General features: G+C 35.8%; 1 protein-coding gene across 2 annotated transcripts; it reads left to right on the top strand.

Moving 5' to 3' along the window:
- The first annotated feature begins 2289 nt into the window (after window positions 1–2289).
- On the top strand, window positions 2290–18439 carry LOC107267722 (E3 ubiquitin-protein ligase SIAH1B). 2 transcript variants are annotated; one of them, XM_015739743.2, is made up of 6 exons: window positions 2290–2576; window positions 2644–3083; window positions 3447–3650; window positions 15879–16106; window positions 16197–16439; window positions 17590–18439. In XM_015739743.2, exons 2-6 carry the CDS (start codon window positions 3060–3062, stop codon window positions 17758–17760), a joined length of 870 nt encoding a protein of 289 aa, XP_015595229.1. In that variant the 5' UTR covers window positions 2290–2576; window positions 2644–3059; the 3' UTR covers window positions 17761–18439. The 2 variants fall into 2 exon arrangements, with proteins under 2 accessions (XP_015595229.1, XP_015595230.1); XM_015739744.2 differs by lacking the exon at window positions 2290–2576 and having other exon boundaries at window positions 2626–3083.
- The last annotated feature ends 3757 nt before the right edge of the window (window positions 18440–22196 follow it).

Genomic DNA, 22196 nt, shown 5'->3' with positions numbered 1-22196 from the left:
ATACAAGTCTCCCTATTTGAGTGTTCACCCGGTTTAAAGTCGTGGATCTCGAGGAACACACGAATTCATTCGACCAATCAAAAACGTGGATGTAGTTCGAGTCTCGTTCAAGTGGCGCGTCGACGCGCCAAAACTTACCTCCAGATTATCACTCGTAGTATTACTATATATACACGACCAATCAAAAACGTGGAACTGCTTCGAGGGCCCTCCGCTAAGGTGGCGCGCTGAAACCAGAGAAAAATTGCCTTCACCAAAAACAGGCTCATTGGCAATCTCCCTACTCATCTCTGCCAGCACCAAGCACGTGTGCTATCGAGTCATTGTGGTATATTATTTAGCAAACTTATATTTGTGTAGTTACCCACGTTCGAGTTTTTTAAAAGTTTTATTTGCTTACTCTATTATTTCCAGAGCTTCATATGGATATTAAGAGTATTGACTACCTTATAACTACGGTTTATGTAATATTCTGTAAAAAAAAAGGTGGATACAAGGTTCCCTATTTGAGTGTCACCCGGTTTAAAATCGTGGATCTCGAGGAACATACGAATTCATTCGACCAATCAAAAACGTGGAACTAGTTCGAGAGTCTCGTTCAGGTGGCGCGTCGACACGCCAAAACACAGCTCCAGATTATCACGCGTAGTATTACTATATATACACGACCAATCAAAAACGTGGAACTGCTTCGAGGGCCCTCCGCTAAGGTGGCGCGCCGAAACCAGAGAAAAATTGAGACCACCAAAAACAGGCTCATTGGCAATCTCCCTACTCATCTCTGATGTAAAGTGCTACGTAAAACAAGGAATAGTAGTATCAATCATGTTAAGGCACAGTAAGGGAGGAGTCAGCTTGAACTTGATTGGTTATGCAGCGAACTCCCCCCCCCTCATTTTTCCTCACGCCCCTCGCAGACAATATCAGTTTATGCTACATCTATGTCTTTTCTATATCTATGTGCGATCTAAAGTCCCTCTAGTCAGAGTCTGGCCCACGGTGGGCCTCTTACTGATTGGCTCCGCCATTTTGAGGGCTCTTTCCGGAATATGAAGGTGTGTGTGAATACGTATATGGGAGAGATTCGCATTGTATAGTGTGGGTAGTGTTAAGCCCATCGACATATAGTACTGGACTGCTCACTGTAGTGCAGAAAGTGTAATCGAAAATAGAAAGAGAGAGCTCATTGTAGGAACCGTGCTGTCCTTCTCTTGGGCAGGAGCGGAATCAGGAATAAGGGAACCCCGCGCAGTAAAATGTATGTTTCACGATGAACTTTATTTATATATTTTATAAGTTTAAACATTGATTTAATCTTATGTTAATCATAAAATTTAAGGTTATTTTTCCATTTTACTTTATTGTGAATGCTTATCGTATTGGGCTCAAAATACAGGTCTCGCGATAGCCCACACTTAACACAGCGAATCGCCATTTTTTTAGTAATATTGAATTTTGATAAACTCAACTACAATAAAGTAATCACGACAATTGAGATTTGACTCACGGAGGCTTTTGTCTCCATGATTCGACTGTAACAACGTACATATATTCTAGATGTGCGGAGTAATCTTTCACATGGTTCTTATTTTGCATATTACAGTCCTAAACCCCTTCCATCGAGAAACCTTTCGACCAATAGAAAAGTTATAGAAAAGGACAGCACGGTTGCTACGATGTGCTCTCTCTTTCTATTCTCGATTACACTTTCTGAAGCTGCAATGAGCAGTCTAGTACTATATGTCGATGGTTAAGCCCGGTACGGCGGGTTGCCTGTACTTGGCGCGAGACTCGACCGAGTCTCTTGATGGTAAAGATTGATAGTTTGAAAATCCGCGCGCAATGTCATAGCGGCGCCAAACGAGCCCTAAACATGGCGTCCCTTCCGGGTGTTGGCCGGACTCAGACTAGAGGGACTCTAATGCGATCAGCATTACATTTGATAATGGCGCTACGTTAAAAATCTTGATTACACTTTCTGCGGCAACAGTGAGCAGTCCAGTACTATATGTCGATGGTTCACACTTATTCTGTAGGTAACAGTAGACACTACGTTACCGACAGAATAATCACGATACTCTTCTACAACGTTGCCATGTCTGCACAGAATAATTCATAATAAGGCGATATTCCTCCCTAATTTAATCATTTTCTCGACAATAACAAAGGCAATTTATTTAAAATTTTGCACAATCAATCGTCGAATTGTACACTACATCCTACGACCACGGCTATCTTTAGATCGCATATTCCACGCCTAACGTCCACTCCCGGCCAGCCAAACGGTAGACGGTTTTTCGCTATTTTAAGCTAAACCGTGATGTAACAAATGTTTTTATTAGTTTATTCGGGACTAACAAACGTTTCCACATCGATTGCACCCGTTTCGAAACAAAAACTGTGAAAAAGTCAATATTTTTCGGCTAACTGAACACTACAATTTATTTTTGTTATTGCAAAAAACTGTTATTTAACAAATTTTTTAATTAGTCTAGCAATCAATAATAAATGACTAACCATCGATGTGCAAGTAAAGAAATTCGAAAAGTCAAAGTTGCCTGCCTAACTTGACAGAGGTGAATACAGGCGTACGGATTCCAGTATGGGTAGAATTCAGTGGTCTGACACATCTCCTCATTGCAGGAGTCAGCCATAAGGAAAGGAAGGAAGGAGAATTCAGTAATAGAACGCAGACGGTCGACCAATGGTGTATCACTTCCAGAGGAATTCTCGTTGTGTTATTAGTTGGGACTTGCGTTTAATCGCGCGGTTGGCGAGTGTGACTGGGCCCTTACACAATGGGCTTAAATCTGTTTACTTAATACTGACCTAAGGAATAGACAAATAGTAGACATTTTTACTTGCAAGGAATATTTGGGATTAGTCAATTCCTTTAATCAGTATTAGCTAAACCACTTTAATACCGTCGTCTAAATGTATGAATTAACACACCATCGGTGTGTTCGGGTGGTAAATTGGTGTGGTTGGCATTTCTTGGATTAGAACAATTCAGAGATAACATTACTGGTACTGTAGAAAGTAAACATTTTTTGAACGACATGGTGGAAGAAATTAGATTAAAGGTACATGTTTTTTTGCTTTATCATCAAAATACCTTTTTTTTTGCTATGAACTTTTGTGACCAATACAATCATAGACTCTAAATTCCTGATTTGATTACATTTATGCATATGTAATTGGCGCGAGACTCTACAGTGTCTCTTAATTAGTTACAATATCTTATTTACAGTGTCTCCTAGTTTCATTTCTTTATTTAAAAATAAGTGAAGTAAAACGATTAATTGAAATTGTTGAACACTACTGTAGTTGGTACAAATACCTAAAGTATAGCTATATCCTTTGAGGATTGCAATCTCTTCTACATCAACTTTAGCTGATATTTATGTTTACATACTGTTAGTAATTGTTATGTATTCATTTTTCAGTGGTGTGAGGACTTAGAAGAGTTACTTCAATGTCCTGTATGTTATGAACGACCAGTGGGAACCATATATCAATGTATACGGGGGCATCATATATGCAACTTTTGCAGGACACAAATGGATGACTGCCCTCTGTGTAAATCATCTTTTTCCTTAACACGAAGTTTTCTTGCTGAGGCATTGTCATCGAAGCTGGATGATATTAAGGTTTCAATTCTTATCTTATCAATTTGCAACATTGAAATTTCAATTTGATATTTTGTAAAATAGTTTAGCAAATAATTAGTTATTGTTCCTGAATATATTTAATGATTCATGGGTATTTATTTTATTTAGTATTTATATTTTGAAATCATTAACTAACAGAATCATTAACTAATAGTCTTTCAGGATGATGTAATATTTTAGGTTTATCTAATATATTTACATTCAATAATATATTAGTTATAATTAAGACATTGTTTCGATAAAAAGTACATATTGTTATCAAGAAAATGCCTAACATTCTTTAAGAAAAAGTTTATAATTTCAAAAACAGAAATAAGATTAGTTAATATTCCATTGGAATTAGCAAAATATTATACAACCAAAAAGAAATCCAACCTAATAGATTTAATTAATTTCAATTTATATTGTTATATTGAGGTGTGGTGGATGAGGAAACACCACAGACAAATAGATAGACATGTATTTTATCATCAATTAGCTCTTGGTAGTTCCTCGCGGCATTGTTTGGTGCCTGTGTTCCTGAAAACTATATACTTTTGCTAGAAATAATAATCAGGAATACCTGAGCATTTATGCTGATTAGAAGTATTTAGACATCAGAAGTTATTATTTGCTGTTTAGGATGCTCTAAACAAAATTATTTAAACACACGGCACAATGATTCATAGTACCAAGACATTAAAAACGATATTTTAGACTATTTAAACTAAAACATAGATGGTCAGAGTATTCAAGAAACCATGATTGGAGATATTTGGATATTTACAACAAATATGTGAAGTACCAAGTTATTAGTATTCTAAATATAGGAATGACTGATGGGACTCATACAATTATAATCGGATTTAAGCATAAGAAATGATGGTATGAAATACCTAAACATTTGACCTAACATTGGGTTTAGAAATTTAAATGAGAACTGTTGATCAGAATTATTGAGACAATCAAAGTAAAGACATTTGGGCTAAAGGAACAATGATTTGAAGTACCACAATATTGAAAACAATGATACAGTATATATTTGCATAAAGCAGATACTAGCAGCCAAGCGCGCCGTACCCAAGGCCGAAAAGGCGCGCGGGTCTTCGGATCTTTAATTTATTATTTCGAACTTGAGACTAGTAAAATTAAATCGACATGGCCACAATTGGTTTAAAATAATTAATTGATTCAAATTAATCAAACAATTACATAAATTAGGAAATCTAACGTATTCATCGCAAGATTTGCTTGCCATATGGCAACCGACTTTGAGCTTAACAGCTAAGGACCTGGAACATTGATAGAAATTCCAAAATGAGCATAAATGCTGTATTTTTTATGCTTTCATCAGTAGTCCAAAAATCAGGAGAAAGCAAGTCCTCTAATTATTCCTTCTCGAGCGTTAAGGATGCCTAACTCTTCGTGTCATTTTGTGTCGAAAAATAAATCTTGACTTATGATGTACCGTGCAATTCTATTAAAATAATATTGTTAATTTGAAAATTCGTGGATGATAACGTTATTAAATTAATAACTTATAGTCGATTCCCTCCGTGCATTAGATACTGAATTCAAATTTATTTTATGCCGCTGCACCGCCGTATTAAACATTTAAAAAATAGACTCCATGAAACCTCCATCGTAAACAAATTTCTTTTATGAAGTAGAATTGAATGCCGAATCCCATCATTTTTTGTCAAAATTTTGAAAATGGCCGATTTCTGTCGAAAAATCTTTAAATAATTTAATTCTTTATAACAAACAGAAATTTTTTTACGACTTACAAAATTTATTCTTATAGGTTATTCTTTCAGCTTTTGAAAGACCGTTGGTTCGTCTATCTACGATAAATAAAAACGGAGATATTAATTCTTGAAGTTACCGAAGCGATAATTTTGCAACAAAATTCAATAATTTGTACCTTTGCAAAAAATATTTCGGACGAACAAAAAAATACGTATCGATTATTTTCATGTCTATTTCATATTAAAAAAGTTTTAACGTTTTAAAAAATATGAGGTCATTTCTTGGCCGAATTCTCCTGGAATTTCCCATATACTGAATGATAAAAGAGAAGGTTCTACTCGATTCATGTTCGTAAGCCAAAGAAACATTTGTGAGGAATATTTCGTTGCCAGAGCGTATTTCGTATTCACTATTATGACGACTTTCATATGCATCAATCTGCTTGTTATATCCTTTATCATAATCAATAACATTTACGTCATCGTAATTTATTGAAACATTATCAACATTCTGAAAATGCGAGGAATTTATAGGTTTAGTTGCTGCCGAGTTGTTCCGTAATCGGTAGTAACATTTTCTCGTATGTTTAAAAATTTTTTTCTCGACTGCTTCTGGCATAATATCACGAAAAATGTGGAACCAGGTGGAATTCTTTAATTTATATGAATACGATAATAATGAGTTTATCACATGGTCGAGATCCTCGCCCTTTGTACAATTAAGACGACTAATTAAAATCTGAGCTAGTTTTTCTTTCATTATCGACATGCTGAAGAAAAATATTAAGTTATACTTTAGAGCAAATATTAAACACCAGAAGAACTAGTCATGCTAATAATCTATGGAGATAAGCTATGATAAAATCTTCTTAAAGCAAGCGTTAGACGCAATGAAGTATCCATAAAAGTCGAAAATTAAAAATTAAAAATTGAAAAAAGTGAAAATACAAGCTTTCGCAGTAGAAACAATGAATTTGAAGTTCGTTGATCAGACGAACTAACATGAGAGGGAACCGTACTGCTCGGCGAATTAACTTGGACTACAGTGCTGCCTTGCGTTGTAGCAAATCATGACACCACGCGAGATGTAGTGAACAATAATATGCGGATAGAAAGAAATGTCGTTTATAGTATTCGCTTTGCAGCTTAGAATTTGTAATAAACGTTCAAAGCTCAACATTGTATGCCAGGGAGCCAACCGGCTATGAATTTTTAATTTAATAATGTTATTATCTTCGACTTTTCAAATTAAGAATATTATTCTAATATAATTGTATGGCACATAATAAACCAAGATTTATTTTTGGACACAAAATGACACAAATAATTAGGCATCTTTAGCGCTCGAAAAGAAATAATTAGGGGGCTTGCTTCCTCCTGATTTTTCTGACTACTGATTAAAGCATAAAAAATACAGCATTTATGCTCATTTTGAAATTTCTATCAATGTTCCAGGTGTTTGGCTGTTACGCTTACATCCGTGCGCTATATGGTAGGCAAATCGTACGATGAATACGTAGGATTTCTTAATTTATGTAATTGTTTGGTTAATTTGAATCAAGTAATTATTTTAAAGTAATAGCGATCATATCGATTTAATTCTACTAGTCTCAAGTTCGAAATAGCAAATGAAAAGACCTGAAGGCCCGCGCGCCTTTTTAACCTTGGGTACGGCGCGCTTGGCTGCTAGCTCTGGCTGATAGTTTCAGCTTCATCATATTTGCATGTAAAGAGTGGAATCCAGCATAGTCAGGAACACCTAACCATGAGAAACGTTATTCAAAAGCAATTAGATATTGAGAATGGTAAATGTTATAAACCTCATACCTGGATATTGAGATTGATGGTTAAAGAAACCAGGATACCCAAAAAAACACTTACATACGTGTAAAAAACTACGCTAAGTTCAGGAGTGCTGTGAATTCCTCTAACGAAAAGTATTGAAATCACATTATTAATGCCAAGTACATAATATGATGTAGCACTGGCCCATCATTTTAATTGTATTTTCAAAATTTCCTATAACGTTTTCGCTACTCTTTTACATTACTACTGCTTCCCGTATTTAATTATGATTTAATGGTCATTTAATAATTATTAAAAGTTTAGATGATTCCTTATCGAGTATTACTTCGCGAGTCCGTGCATTTCTTGATATAAATTTCAGTCATTAAACTCAAAACTAGTGTCAACTTTTTACATAGAGCATATTAAAAATAACTCGTCAAAAATAATCACGGTAAAAGCTTAATAACAAACATATAGTATTAGAGTAGTTGTTAGACTTCTGTGTAACATTTATTGGGAAGGCTTGGTACGCAAAACGAAAAAATTAACGGTTAAAAATTTTATTTTAAACGTGACACTCTAGCACAAGAACTAGAACCTGAATGGACCTGAACAACCAGTAGAGGCGCTGCCGTCCTGGGCCCCAAAAGGGTGGGGAGCCTCTCTACGTCGAACCGCATAAAGCCTCTAAGTTTTCCACACTCCCTCCCTTTGTAGGTTCACACATAAACATACATAAATTAAACTAGGCTTACAAAATTAACTCTACCATATTCTTTAATATACAGTAACGTCCAATTGAAGTGAAACACTTGAACTTTTGTGTATTTCTGTGAAACTGTGACCGATTTCGAAAAACCGAAGACATATTTTTTAGGAAATTTCCTTCCCGTTCGAATACAAAATGACCGAACGGCAGGGCTTGGAGTGAAATAGTTCATTTTGGGACTTTTTGAAAAGTGCGAGAACTAGTAGTTCAAGAAGGAAATTCATATTTCTAATTATAGCACGAAAAAAAGCATCCTTCGGCAGTCAAAAAACACCCCCACTGAATCCCTGTAGCATCACTTTAGGGGGACCTACACCCCCTTGAAGTGGAAACACTTAATTAGCCATAACTTCCGAACGCGCCGGCCAATCTGGTCCAGTTTCTGCGTGATATCATCTTTAATGATAATGCAGATTCTCACAAAATTATTGTTTTCGGAGATGATCCCGTGACGGAGCTCTCGAGATATCGCAAGCGCACCCGAAACTTCCCCACAATTTTTTATTAGAAATGCGATGAAATAGGATTTTCATATTTATCCCACGTTGTAGCTGAGATTGCAAAGATTAAAACGCGCTTTTAAACATCCAAAAATGAGTTTGCTAAGGGGTTAAATTTTTCATTTGAAAAAACGCCTAAATTTTGTGAGTTTCGCTCGCGGTACTCGGGTGACAACCGCTCGGCATGCGTGGTAAGGTAGTAGTCACCCGAGTACCTCGAGCGAAACTCGCAAAATTTAGACGTTGGTTCAAATGAAAAATTTAACCCCTTAACAAACTCATTTTTGGATGTTTATCAGCACGTTTTAATCGTTGAAATCTCAGGTATAGTATGGGATAAATATGAAACTTCTATTTCATCGCATTCCTAATCAAAAATGGTGGGGAAGTCTCGGGTGCGCTTGCGATATCTCGAGAGCTCCGTCACGGGATCGTCTCCGAAAATAATAATTTTGCGAGAATCTGCATTATCATTAAAGATGATATCATGCAAAAACTGAACCAGATTGGCCGGCGCGTTCGAAAGTTATGGCTAATTAAGCGTTTTCATTTCAAGGGGGTGTAGCTCCCCCTAGAGTGCTGCTATAGGGGTTCAATAGGGGTATTTTTTGACTGCTGATGGGTGCTTTTTCTCGCGCCATAATTAGAAATGAATGAATTTCCTTCTTGAATTGCTAGTTCTCGCACTTTTCAAAAAGTCCCAAAATGCACTATTTCACTCCAACCCCTGCCGTTCGGCCATTTTGTATTCGAACGGGAAGGAAATTTTCTAAAAAATATGTCTTTGGTTTTTCGAAATCGGCCATAGTTTCACAGAAATACACAAAAATTCAAGTGTTTCACTTCATTCGGACGTTACTGTATACATATTTGTACGTACAGGTTTCATCTTAACAATATAAACTATTTTATTCACGACTTAGCTATAAGAGCCACTTTATTCCCTGAAAAGCAGGACTAAAGTAGCACTTTATTCCCGCATATTTGGTTTTCCCGCAAATTTACTTTATTCCCGCAAAATTTTGAATTTTTTTTAATTTTGAAAATTTTGAAAATTTTTGAAAGTTTTGAAAAGGTGAAAAATTTAGAAATTTTGTATTTTTTGAATATTTGAGAAAACGTATATTTCCATCATAATGACGGTGGCTGATTTGGTTCCACTTTTCAGGGAATAAAGTGGCTATTATAGCTCAGTCGTGAGTAAAGCACTATATGTAACATGAGAGTAAAGTCGGTTATTCCCTCGGGTGATTTACTGCCCTCGCTTCGCTTGGGCAGTAAACTCTCACCCACGGGAATAATCAACGACTTTACTCCCTTGTTGCATAATGTACTATTATGTAACTCATGCATGAAAAACACTGCTTTTCGTGCCTCCGAAGTGTGGCGAAAGTGGCGCTTTATATCTATGGATACGATAAAAATGCTGCGCATGCGCAAATCGGCCCAATTTTACATTATCGCACTAGTGCTTTCTTCTCGCACTAGTGCGATAAAGTAAACTTTGTTCTCGCGCGCTGTCATGAAATGCATTCACTTTGGAAGCCTTCCTTGCTCTTCTTATGGCTGCCTCCTCTAACGAAGAGATGTTCCAGTCACTTTGGAGGCACAAAAAGTAGCGTTTTTCATGCATTCGTTACAGAAAATATTATGCGATAATGGTACAATAAAGCAAACATTATACGCAGTTCGTGAAGTTTGTCACACTCACCGCACTCGTAAAACAAGCAGTACTCATCTTCGGCTAAATAATACAGAACCTATTATATACTATAATAAACAACAGAACAGAATATATTATATACTATTACAGAACCCGCCAAGTAGTACTTGATAAGGAATCACCTAAAGTTTTAATAATTACTAAAAGACCATTAAATCATAATTAAATACGGGAAGCAGTAGTAATGTAAAAGAGTAGCGAAAACATTGTAGGAAATTTTGAAAATACAATTAAAATAATGGACCAGTGCTAGACCATATAATAAGCAAACATGTAGTGACTTATGTACTTGGCCTCAATAATCTGATTTCCATACTTTTTATTAGAGGAATACACAGCACTCCTGTACTTGGCGTACTTTTTTACACGTGTTTTTTTTTGGGGGATATTGCAAGTTTTGTTGTTTAACGGGACATAGAAGCTCTAAGCACTGAAATCTATATTTTCACAGATATAAAGTGTAAATGCATTATGATGTCGCTAATCAGAAAAATATATTGCGTTGTGGAAAATGTTTAATGGCATATAAATTTAATTTGTAAGTCTCTTTTTTTTAGAAATGCATAAAGATATATACCAATTTTGGAAGAAAATGTAATCTTGAATGCATATAAGCGTCATTAATGGTGTCCAGTTTATTTATGTCGCATGGTAAACGTAAGAGAGAGGTACTATGGTGGGTATTCGTAAATTACCAACACCATCCAGAGTACAAATAGGTAAAGAAGGCAAAGCAATCAGCGCCATCTTTCATGTAAAAAGTAGAAGGACGTGCGAAGCTGACAACGACGACGACGACGACAGACCTGAAATAAAATCATCTTGCTCGCCATCTCAATGCACTCTGATCTCGTAAATCAATCTCATTGATTTTGGTGGCAATCAATTCAGAACCCTCGATTCCTATAGTGAATTTATCAATAACTTTTTTTTTTCACACATTGCCGTTGATAAGATATTTGAGTTGAAACATAGGTACAACAGATGCTTCGAGTGAAGAGTTTCGGCGGGCCGTGCCTTGTACGGCGGGTTGCCTATATTTGGCGCGAGACTCGACCGAGTCTTTTGATATCAGGAAAGATCGTTTCAGATAATAAGACATTGGAACGATGAATCTAGATATTTGTGTATTGTTCAAAAAATGTCAACGATTTGCCACAAGATTATTCATAGACGATGCAACCTCCCCCCTCCCCCCATTTTTACGGATAATGAAACTTGACAGCTGTCAGTTTCAATAAACTAATGTCAAATGCGAGCGAGCGGATCAGGGAGGTTGAAAGTATTACTGGACGAAGCGAAATCCAAAGATTTACTGTTTTCTGACTCCAAAAATTCTTTCCTTCAAATAGAAAATAGTATTTTATCTGTCTAATATTAATGAGTATAAAACATGAGTGCGAAGTTCGGTATACGATCCGTTAGGCAAGTGCATCAATTACACGAGTCTTATACTCATTTTTTAATAGCTAGATACAACAATTTTTGTAATAAATGCTCAAAGAAAACGCCGTCTGGCCTTTTTTTTCACGAGAGATGGCACTGTTAACCTGCTTAAAAAATTATTTTATTAGTTTTCCCTTCATTTCATACATCTTTCATACATTTTTAGGTAATTTTATAGTTATTTGTTCAAAAAGTAATATTTTAAAGTGCTGTCTGGCGACACATTACGGGATATTCTTTGAGCATTTGTTTCAAAAACAAATATTGAAGTCTATACGATTGTTTTGGTAGTCTAAGAATATATTCCGAAATATACTGCCAGTACTGCGACCAACGCTGTGTCTTTATTCATCTGAGAGAGATGTAATTACTTTCACAGGACTGTTAGTAAATTTTGGAACACATCCTAAATACAGTAGAATCTCAATTTTGGCAACAGGTTGGAACTACACGCTTCGCCCCTTTGTAATCTGCCAATCTCTCTTTTGCGCTCGACAGGGTTGTAGCAAGCAATATGAACTGTTGTATCCCTATATTGCGTAAAATTCGTACCAAGACCATAGTGCTACTGCATTGGTTTTGTCGTTTGACAAAAATTTTGTCGGACAAATGAAATAGCATGTTAAGATGTTACGCTTCTAAAACAGGGGCTGGACTCTAACAATATGTTTAGCAATGTTACACACTACGCTTGCACGTATTGGACATGGTGCTATGTAATATATCCTTTCTTTCGCGGGTCTATGTTACGTAGCACCATTTACAAAACGTGCTAGCGTATCGCGTTATATCGTTAGTTCGGAGTTCAGCCCCCAAGTCCCTTACCACGAGCAAAAAAGTCGTCGACTGGCAGACTTCAATTGATGTGGAAGTTTAGAATAGACTCGAAATCGAAATTCGAATTATTGTCGAATTTATAACTACAGAGCCGCTTCAGAAAAATAAGTCGCGTTTCTCCGCAAGTTGATCTCCAGTACGCTCGAGTAGATGTATCAAAAGTTTAACCCTTAGAAGGCCGGCATTTTCGCCTAAAAATAATGGTTTTTCGATGTTGTAAATTTATAGATTTATAAACAGGACATGTTGCGTATAATCTTTGGCTTTATTTCAGAATCCGAAATGGTCCGGGCCAATCCTCTAAAGGTTAAACGGTTCTCGAAACGGTGGATATTCTAACTTCGTAATGTGCTATTCGATTGATTTAAAATTTGACATAAACATTCACAATAACATTTCGGTTCGGGTCATGAGAGCTTTTGGTGTTAAGGTTAGCTACTTTCCAACAACAATGAAAAATGCATTGTTTTTATCCAAAAGGGTCTTTCCAGGTAACCTCAATTTCTAAAATTTGAAAAAATTTTTAAATCGACTTCGACCCGAAAATTATTACTTGAAATTATTGCTATGAGAACCATTCAAAAATGTTTGCTTAGAAAAATTATGCCCACCGTTTTACTTGGCAAAGCAAATCGCTACAGCACATGTTTCTATTTCAGCATATTATTTTTCTTAAAAAAAAATTATTTTTTAACCTTTATGTGCACGCCCGGGACCCGGGTGCCCACCTCGTCATATTTTTGCTCATAATTCGAATAAAAATTGAAATTTCGACTTGAGCCTTCAGATCCCAATTATATAACCCCTTTGAAAGCTAAAAACACATTGGTCAATTTTTTTCAAATTTTTTTGAATCTAAATTAAAAGACGTCAAAGTACATGTGCTTAGTGGCCATACTCGGTACCCACTAGATGAAAAATGATGTTTTGACTCCGGAATTAATTAATATTATTGATGATTATTTTATTGAGGTAACAGGGGTTAGTAAAAGAACAATTACAATAATTTTTAAGGTAAATTAGAGTGCATTTATATTTATTTAGGGCAATCAATACATTTAATTGTCGATACACAGTGTTCATCGCAGACAGGCTTCTGGTAAACTGAACAACATTCTCGCGTTTTCCTGCGTCTTTTGATCGTTTGTTTGTAGCAAGCATGACAAGAACCTACAATTGTTTCCCTACCAGTAGTGTCTCGAGGTTGAGTTTGTTTTTCAGAACCAGCGGAAGGAGCAAGCTGTAGCCCGATCACGCTCTCAATGGCGATTTTTGTATTGTAGTTGCGCATTATTTGGCAATTCACAGAACGATCTTCAGTAAAAGATTTTGCCAATTGCTCACACAGTTGACGCAAGAAAATACGACGCTGATTAGTTTTCTTTTGGATCATTTTGTTGTTCTGATAATAAATTATATATAAAGCAAGAGCGCCTACGTCTACGATATTGAAAAACATAGCAAGAGGCCATCTCTGAGTGTGTAGTGTATCAAGTTACCATTTGATCCATTGTATCTACGCCAGTTTTGTTTTTAATTATAATAAGTGATCATGTGAGGCTTTTTCTTTACATCATCATTTAATGCAGAATCAGAGTGCATTGTCGACAGTAAAATTACAGCTTACTTTTACTTTTTACAGCTTACAGCTTACTTTTTCTCAAAGTACCAACAACAGTTAATTTCTATAACAATAAGTGTTTAACAAGAGGTAAAGTAGTAAAATAATTATCCATAGTAATATTTCTGGCACTTCCTTTGAATGATGCTGCAAGTTCTTTTACAATTCTTTCTCCTTGATTTTCTTTTACGAAAATTTCCAGTTTTTCCTGAATAAATAATCCCATGCAGAAGGTATGCATTCTTGGCATCGAAAATCCACCAAATTTTGATCTCGTACTTAGCTGGCTTTGAAGGTATACATATATTGCGTAAATTTTGTGTGGCCTCGGAAAGGATAAAGCTGCTCACCAATTGTCAAATTTGCTGTCGGCTTGTACATATTACTCAAGTTTGAATTGAACATTGTTCAAATCTCACGTATAGGAGCAGCTTTATCCTTTTCTACTTATGTATTGCGTCTATTGGCGTTCTCGAATCGTGTAAATCGCATTATGAAATGAAATCTGTTGAGACCCATTACCGCGCGGTAAAGAGAGTATGAAGTACTTCTCCACATTTCAATTGTATGATCAATATTTGAATTATTAATCCCAGAACAAATCAAAATCCCAATAAACGAATAAATTTCTTGTATAGTTACTGGCTTCCACAATTGCTGCGAATCTTGATTCTTCGCGTTATGGTATATATGATATACTATGTTAGCTTTATTGTTAGTATACCGAGCAATCAGATCTACCATTTCGACTGTAATAATTCTTTTGAAAGTATCTCTTATTAATCGAAAGAGATTCTTTGCTTTAAAACATTGTGAGAAGGAGTTTGATGTATCTGAGGCGGCATCTTACTCCAAACGGTTTTGTCTTTCGCTATGTACTCATTTCATTTTCTATAATTGCTTCATCTACCGCTTGACTCTCGCTTTCGCTCTCGTCGGATTCAGCATCGCTCTCTCCTTCTCTTTCGGACGTTTCGCCTGCAGTTCCCGTATCTGATGCCGGCCCTTCGACTAAAGCCTGACCCGGCAGCCAGTCTTCGTCTTCACTGTTGTCTTCGAACTCTAATTCTTCATCGTAGTCTCCAAGTAGACGTTTCAAATATTTATCTCTTTAAGCACAATTCAATTTGGATTTAATAAAAATAAACTTTTCAATTGAAAAATATAATATAATATAAGCAAGAAAAAGCAAAAAAAAATATATTAGGAAATAATATTTACCTTGCAAATTCAGATGTCGATAGTTCTTCCTCCATAATGTAATTAATTCTACACCGATAAACAATTATACAACAGTTACAGAAATATTAAAAATCAATTGTTTGTCACACAACGATAAATTATAAACAGAACAGAATTAGAACAGTGGCGACGCTCTACCAACGCGCTGCTATGCGCTCAACACGTGTTCCCAGTTTTTTCCGCAGTACACGTCTGTCCTCCTCAACAGAATGATTCTGAATAAGGCACAGCAGTTCAAGGCCTTTGTTTTGATGCTAGAGAGAAAATCTACTATCTCTACTACTTAAATTTTGAATATCTGTCGGTCGCCGAAGGTCAGAATTGATCGCGCGCTAGCTGTGTGCGTATCAACGTGGTAAAAGTTGGGTGTGCACATAAGGGTTAATGTTAAATCATGCACCTTTGAATAAAAAAAATGTAGTCACTTGGATCAATACTGTTCTTTCAACAGATTCCTGAAAATTGACCTTTTTTCGGGAGAAGAAACGTATATGTTCCATTAAATGATTCTAATTTAAGTGAGCATAAATTGAGCTGCTGTATATTTTTTCCAGTTATCTTTGATAAATCCAATGGATGCTATTAATAAAAAACCTACAGTAAAACAATTTTGTGATGTTGCAACTGGTACTGAACCTATACCACTTGATGTAAAGAAACCAGAACTACCAAAAGCCGGGAAAGGAATATTTCCATGTCGTGTGGGATTTTGCTTAGCAGAATTGCCACATGGTAGAATGATACCTCACGTTCGATATTTCCATGAAGATAAACTTTATGAAGTAATACCTCAATAACCTTTGTAAAGTAATCTTATAAGTATAACAATTGGATTTTGTTAATTTATTAATGTAATACTTCATGTATTTCAGTTATCTAGCCCAGATGGTGAAACTTACACACAAGATTGGCAAATAAATTATTTGAAGAAGTCAGATTTTGATATAGCTCTTCGCATCAAGGAAATGGGCCTTTTTTTTCTCAACATCGTTTTTGACGATTATGGTGATTTATGTGGATGTTTGCAAATTGTGAATAGTTCATCTATAGGAAAACAATTCGAATATAAACTCGAAGTAGAAGGAAGACGTAGAAATTCCAGTTTCACAGGAAGCGTAAGTCTCGTATATCAAGTGTGCCTTTGTTCAGAGCATGGACATTTCCCTCTTTTAAACTGCTGTTCAATTAGGACTCAACGGTAGTGTGGGTAGAATATGTGATGACATTAAAAGTATGAAAAACTTTTCCATTATCACTTGCTACTTCATTTTATTTTAAATCATTTTTTTGATAATGAGATTAAGGTGACTGGGGAGCGTCAATGGTCATCATGATATACCAATCGTGACTATCGTAAACTATATGTTGATCCATTATCTTTATCGAACTGGGGTCCATGTATATTTGTGTAAGTTCCACAATTACTGAAATAGTACTTTAGTAAGGAGTAATTGTGAAATAAGGATATGAGAAGTATACTAGTACTTTGCGACACGAGTGTGAGAAAACGAACTTTATAGGCAGGCGGTGAAGTTGGTCGCACGAGCTGCACAGTAACACAGTGCTTGTGATATGAGTGCGGGCGAGTGTGACAAACTTCACGACCTGCGTATAATGTTCGCTTTATTGCACCAGTATCGCATAATATTTTCTCTAATGAATGCATGAAAAGTGCTACTTTTTGTGCCTCCAAAGTGACTTGAACATTTCTTCATTGAAAGAGACAGCCATAAGAAGAGCAAGAAAGCCTTCCAAAGTGAATGCATTTCATGACAGCGCGCGAGAACAAAGTTTACTTTATCGTACTAGTGCGAGAAGAAAGCACTAGTGCGATAATGTAAAATTGGGCCGATTTGCGCATGAGCAGCATTTTTATCGTATCCATAGATATCAAACGCCACTTTCGCCACACTTCGAAGGCACGAAAAGTAGTGTTTTTCATGCATGAGTTACATAAAAAAATCGTATGCAACTCACACCTTCACTTGTCAATTATTCTGCAAAAAAATATTATGTAACATTACTTACAGAATGAAAACACGTGCGTGCACTGCGTTTAAATGAGAATTGCTTTATCACTTTCTTATTAAGTTACAATATAATTTTGATATTATAATGTACTTCTGAGTCCCCTTAATTAAAAAATATTGGTATTTTCGTATTTCCATGACGCCGGAGCTAGGTAGTACAGATTCCAATATTGGCATTCCTTGAACAGCAGTTTTAATCAAAATTAATTTCATTTCTGAACTTTTTTTATTTTAGGTTCCTTCTTGCCGCTCATCTTCTAAAAAAATTTATGATGATTGTCTTCATGTCAATAGCACTGACATGCTGCGTATGATTAGTGATGACGGACTTTTCTCTTGTAAATTAAGTATAACGCGTGATTGTCAACCAGATGCCAAGTGTTTGTATTGGTATAAATCTACATAATCGGATCACAGAACGGAACAATCTACCAATAAGCGATAAATAGGGAAATGCCACATGTGAAACAAATGTGTACAATATGCGTTGATGAATATGTTTATTTTGTTTTCAAATGAGTTACAAACCTGTTGTTCTGTAACGCGTGGATTTTACTTTTTTTTATGTTGTTATATTATGTGCATAAGCGTTCGGACAATATGACGTAAGTGTAAGATTAGTGTATAATAGCTGTAGGATTTTTGGTCAAGATGTAGTTTACATCTTAAAAAGTTAGTTATTATAAGTATATGTTTTGTATGTAATTGCTAGGGAACACGCACCAAATCATTCAAAAAGAATAACCAAAGACAACATCGTATAGTGTCGATATTCGCAAATATGATATATAATTACGTTTAGTTTTATATGCGTTTTCAAACATAGAATGACAAACTATCAGATCCTTATTCTGATAATAAGAAATGTAATCAGTTTTATATAATTTGCTACACCTGTAATTTTGTTTTGTATTCCATTAAAATGCTTTTGACTCTGTATTTCCTATTTGCTGCCAGAAAAAGGAATTTTGCACATGCACTCTTTCAAAATTGGAAACGTATTAGCGTAGAAAAATGACAAGAAACTACAGTAAAATTTATAACAGATTGTGAGAAAAATAAAATTTTAATGGCAATAATTACAACTATTTGTGAGAATTCAAGTGTAAATACTCAGTATTTGCAAAATTTCATACATTTTAATCAAAAAATACCATGAAAGATTACAAGAAAGTTCATACTAAATAAAGAAATATCCCCGACTAATCCCAGTACATACCTAAAAGCAACAATAATAATAGGTACAACGATAAGTTTTATCCGTAACTTGATTTCATTAGCGTAGTTAGCATAAATTTAGTATTATAATTTGTAGATTATTTCGTGGTTTTTCTATCCTCAGTTCAGCATTATTATTAATATCAAATAATCTATTTTTGAACATTTTTGAGTTTATTTTGAATTACGTATTATTATGACATATTTTTTGTATTTTAATTCGTTCTATATCTGATAAAAATTGTAACAAACTATGTAGAATTTTGTAATCTCTTATAAAAGATTTAAAGAAGCATATTATTATATCAACTTGGTAATTTTTGTGTGCAATTTATTTAACGTTATTTTAGAAGCTATTATTGGAAAGACAAAGTTGTTCTTATCTAACACTTTTTATGGTTCACTGATGTAGTTAATTGGAGTAGAACCTCGTGATTGGAAACTCTATTTTTGTTTAGTGCCTAACGCAAGCTGTAGGAGTGTTTAGCCGCGCTTATTGTTATGTAACATTAATTGCACTACACATTCGTTATTTCAATGACTAAGTTTACATGACGGTCTTTACCGGTTCAGTTAATACTAATCTAAAGGAATTGACAAATCATAGACATTTGTACCTTTAAAGAATATTGAGTATTCCCAATCCTTTTAGATCAGTATTAACTAAACCGATTTGACACCGCCGTGTATATGTTGTGACGTATTTTAAGCGATCGAGCCTCAGCGGAAAATGCAAGACCGACCGGCGCACAACTTACCCGATTCCTACGCGTTCTAGGCAACCCAGGGGCTAACAAACTTTAATGTGAAATATCTACGGTATTGTTGAGTGCTAGGTTCCAAAACGGGAACCACGTATCAATCCCGACGATTCGTTTTCGCGTGCCTTCTTTGGTTAACACAGCTACGCAGAGGCGTCGGGATTCGGAACAATAGGTCGGATGGGTCAGACGATCACGCGACACACAAAAGAATCCGGAGACTTCGATATTATATCAAAAAGGTTCGGTTTATTAAAGAAAATCGGCGGCGCGAAGCGCGACGATTTTGTACAATACCGAATTTATAATTACAAGTAATGAATGAACAGTAAAAGACGATAACAGAAGTACAATTCAAAGAAAAATATTACTGGGTACTTCGCGTACCTTACGAATTCCAAATCAAATTGTGACGCGGTTAATCCGCGTTCACCACAACATGATAACCAACCGTCAAGGACCTGTACGCGTTCTACGCGTTGCAAAATCAAAATTAAAAGTTCCTTACGGGTGGAACGACACGAATCAATTCGGAAATACCTTACAGACTTTCTAATCCAACCATTCGAAACAAAAGATCAAGTCAGTGAACCCTGCCGGTCGACGGACCTTGGTGCCTTGGTCAAAATCGAGGTGAGGGGTCGTCCCTCCGCGTGTCCGCTGCACGCGCAGCCAACTCATGAAACAAACAAAACTCCGATACCAAGATGTGCACGAAAATACGTCGTTCACAAAAGTCAAGTGGCGTTCCCTTGTCGCGTCATCCAGGAACCCTTGCTGTTGCCTCTTAGGAGGGTGTTCACTCGCGGACAAACTTCTAAACAAATCAACAAAAGGTGCGGCGACGTTGCGTGTCCAAGCAGGATTCATTTTCGATCTTCATGCGTTTGTCTTCGCGTAAAGGATAGCACCCTCTCGTCTAATCGAGAGGTTAGTTAGTTTTTGGTCGTTGATGTGATCAACTCGAGTTGTGTTTGTCATCTTTACGTGCATGTAACAATCAACCCCCTGACTGACATCCAATTGGAGTATTACATCGAGGGTCCTACCACTACTTGCCGTGAAGTTAAGTGCGCTCATTTCACGATCACTCTCGGCAATATCAAGGGCCTATGCCTTACCGCTGTTATCGCACACTACACGTGCTCTTCACTACATTGAGGTCAATAATCGCTCGTTCTCCTCTCCGAGTAAGGTCATTAGCTACCTATTCCTTGACTCGCTCTGATTCCATGAACCAATGGAATATTCTAAAGACGTGCCAACCTTCGGTGAGGATGCCATGGTATCACGCATTTCTTGCAATCCTTTTCTCACAAAGAAGGTCACCTTACTGTACCCCCGCAACCTGGGTTGAAGAAATAATATTTTGTAGTTCACATCAAAGTATAAATCCTCACACAAAATCGGGTGCCCACTTGCATATTTAAGGGGTGAAATTAATTCCTGAAAATCGGTGGTTTTTTCGTTTTTCGCTGATATCTTCGAAACTAAAATAGATACGGCAAAAGTTTAAATACCAAAGTTATTCATTTTTCAGTGCTCTGCAATAATATGTAGTTGAAAATTATATAGAAATTGTTTATTTATTTTATTTTCATAAAAAACGTGTTATTTTATACATTTTCCTCTATTTTGTCATAATAAACTTAACCACTTCGTCTGTAAACGTGGGTCGTTCGTGTCTGAGCAAAAACAATTTCGGTTTATACTTGGGAAATAGGGGAAGGGCGGACGGTCCCGTCTATCCCTAAGAAAAGTTGTATAGGAGGGGGAACTGACGCCCAAGTTTCAGTGTTCTAGTACCTTCCAGACAGTAGTGACGAGTGCGCAGATTTCGGAGTGGACACGAACGACCCACGTTTACAGACGGCGTGTAGTAAACAGGTAAGTGAGTGAATTTTTTTTTTGTTTTATCGTGTTTTAGGTGATACATTTATTTTGTTTTGATATGCCTAAAAAATTGTTCGGAATTTTTTTTTAGCATTTTCAAAATGGAGCAGCGATCGGCTGAAGAAGTCACGCGCGTACTGCGTCAACGCGAAGATATTACATATTTTGGAGGTGATGACAGCAACTAAATGTAATTAACTTTTTTTGTTGTATAATAGATGTAAGATACCTTTTTTTTTTATAAAAAAACGATACGTTTTTTCCTAATAAAATGTGTGAATAGCAATGCATCGTACATAATTTATTGCCTATTGTCATGTCCAAAACTTAAGCATTTAGCTTTAAACAAACGAAACGATGTGATGATTTTCTTAAAGCTACACTTTTCACCTTTTATTTGCATTTCAAAAAATTACGCTATCTTCATTTTTCACTGAGTTACAACTGTTTTCGTAAATTAAAGATTTTTCCCCAATTTCTCCATTTGTTTAACAAAATATTTATGAAGCAATTAAATTTTCGAGAATTTTACAATTGGTACTTCAAAATGAATATTTCGAAAAGTATCATGAATTTTTTACAGACATTTTTTGTTTACAGACGGGAGGTGCGGAAAAAACGTTTACAGACGAAGTGTTAATTGTTTCGACTTAAAATTCAATGATTTTTCAATTTTCCATTCTATATAAAACTTTATTTAATATACATGTCTTCATTTTATTTACTAGAAGCCTTTAATTCATGTATTAGAGCTATTAAGATGTCTAGTACTCATGAAAGCAGGAGGAAAAAGCAGGCCATGCACTTATCAGTTTCTTCACTTTCATATTATGGAATATATTCATTACAATAATGATACTCCTCAAAGAAGTGTTTGAGACACAAAGGTTTTTTGCACTAAGAACATGTTATAACAGCTAAATCACCACAAATGTGACATCGTGATTTCGAATTATCTCCAAAACCAAAC

Source organism: Cephus cinctus, unplaced genomic scaffold (genome assembly GCF_000341935.2).
Source record: "Cephus cinctus unplaced genomic scaffold, Ccin1 Ccin1_scaffold0453, whole genome shotgun sequence".
Taxonomy (NCBI): Eukaryota; Metazoa; Arthropoda; class Insecta; order Hymenoptera; family Cephidae; genus Cephus; species Cephus cinctus.
This window is presented reverse-complemented; position numbering and strand designations above follow the sequence as displayed.

What these genes read in the sequence shown, in the direction of transcription:
- LOC107267722 (XM_015739743.2), top strand. Translation starts at nt 3,060, where the DNA reads ATGGTGGAAGAAATTAGATTAAAG. An exon ending in CGAAGCTGGATGATATTAAG is followed by an intron (nt 3,651 to 15,878) that starts GTTTCAATTCTT and finishes TATTTTTTCCAG; the next exon opens with TTATCTTTGATAAATCCAAT. An exon ending in ATTCCAGTTTCACAGGAAGC is followed by an intron (nt 16,440 to 17,589) that starts GTAAGTCTCGTA and finishes TTTTTATTTTAG; the next exon opens with GTTCCTTCTTGCCGCTCATC.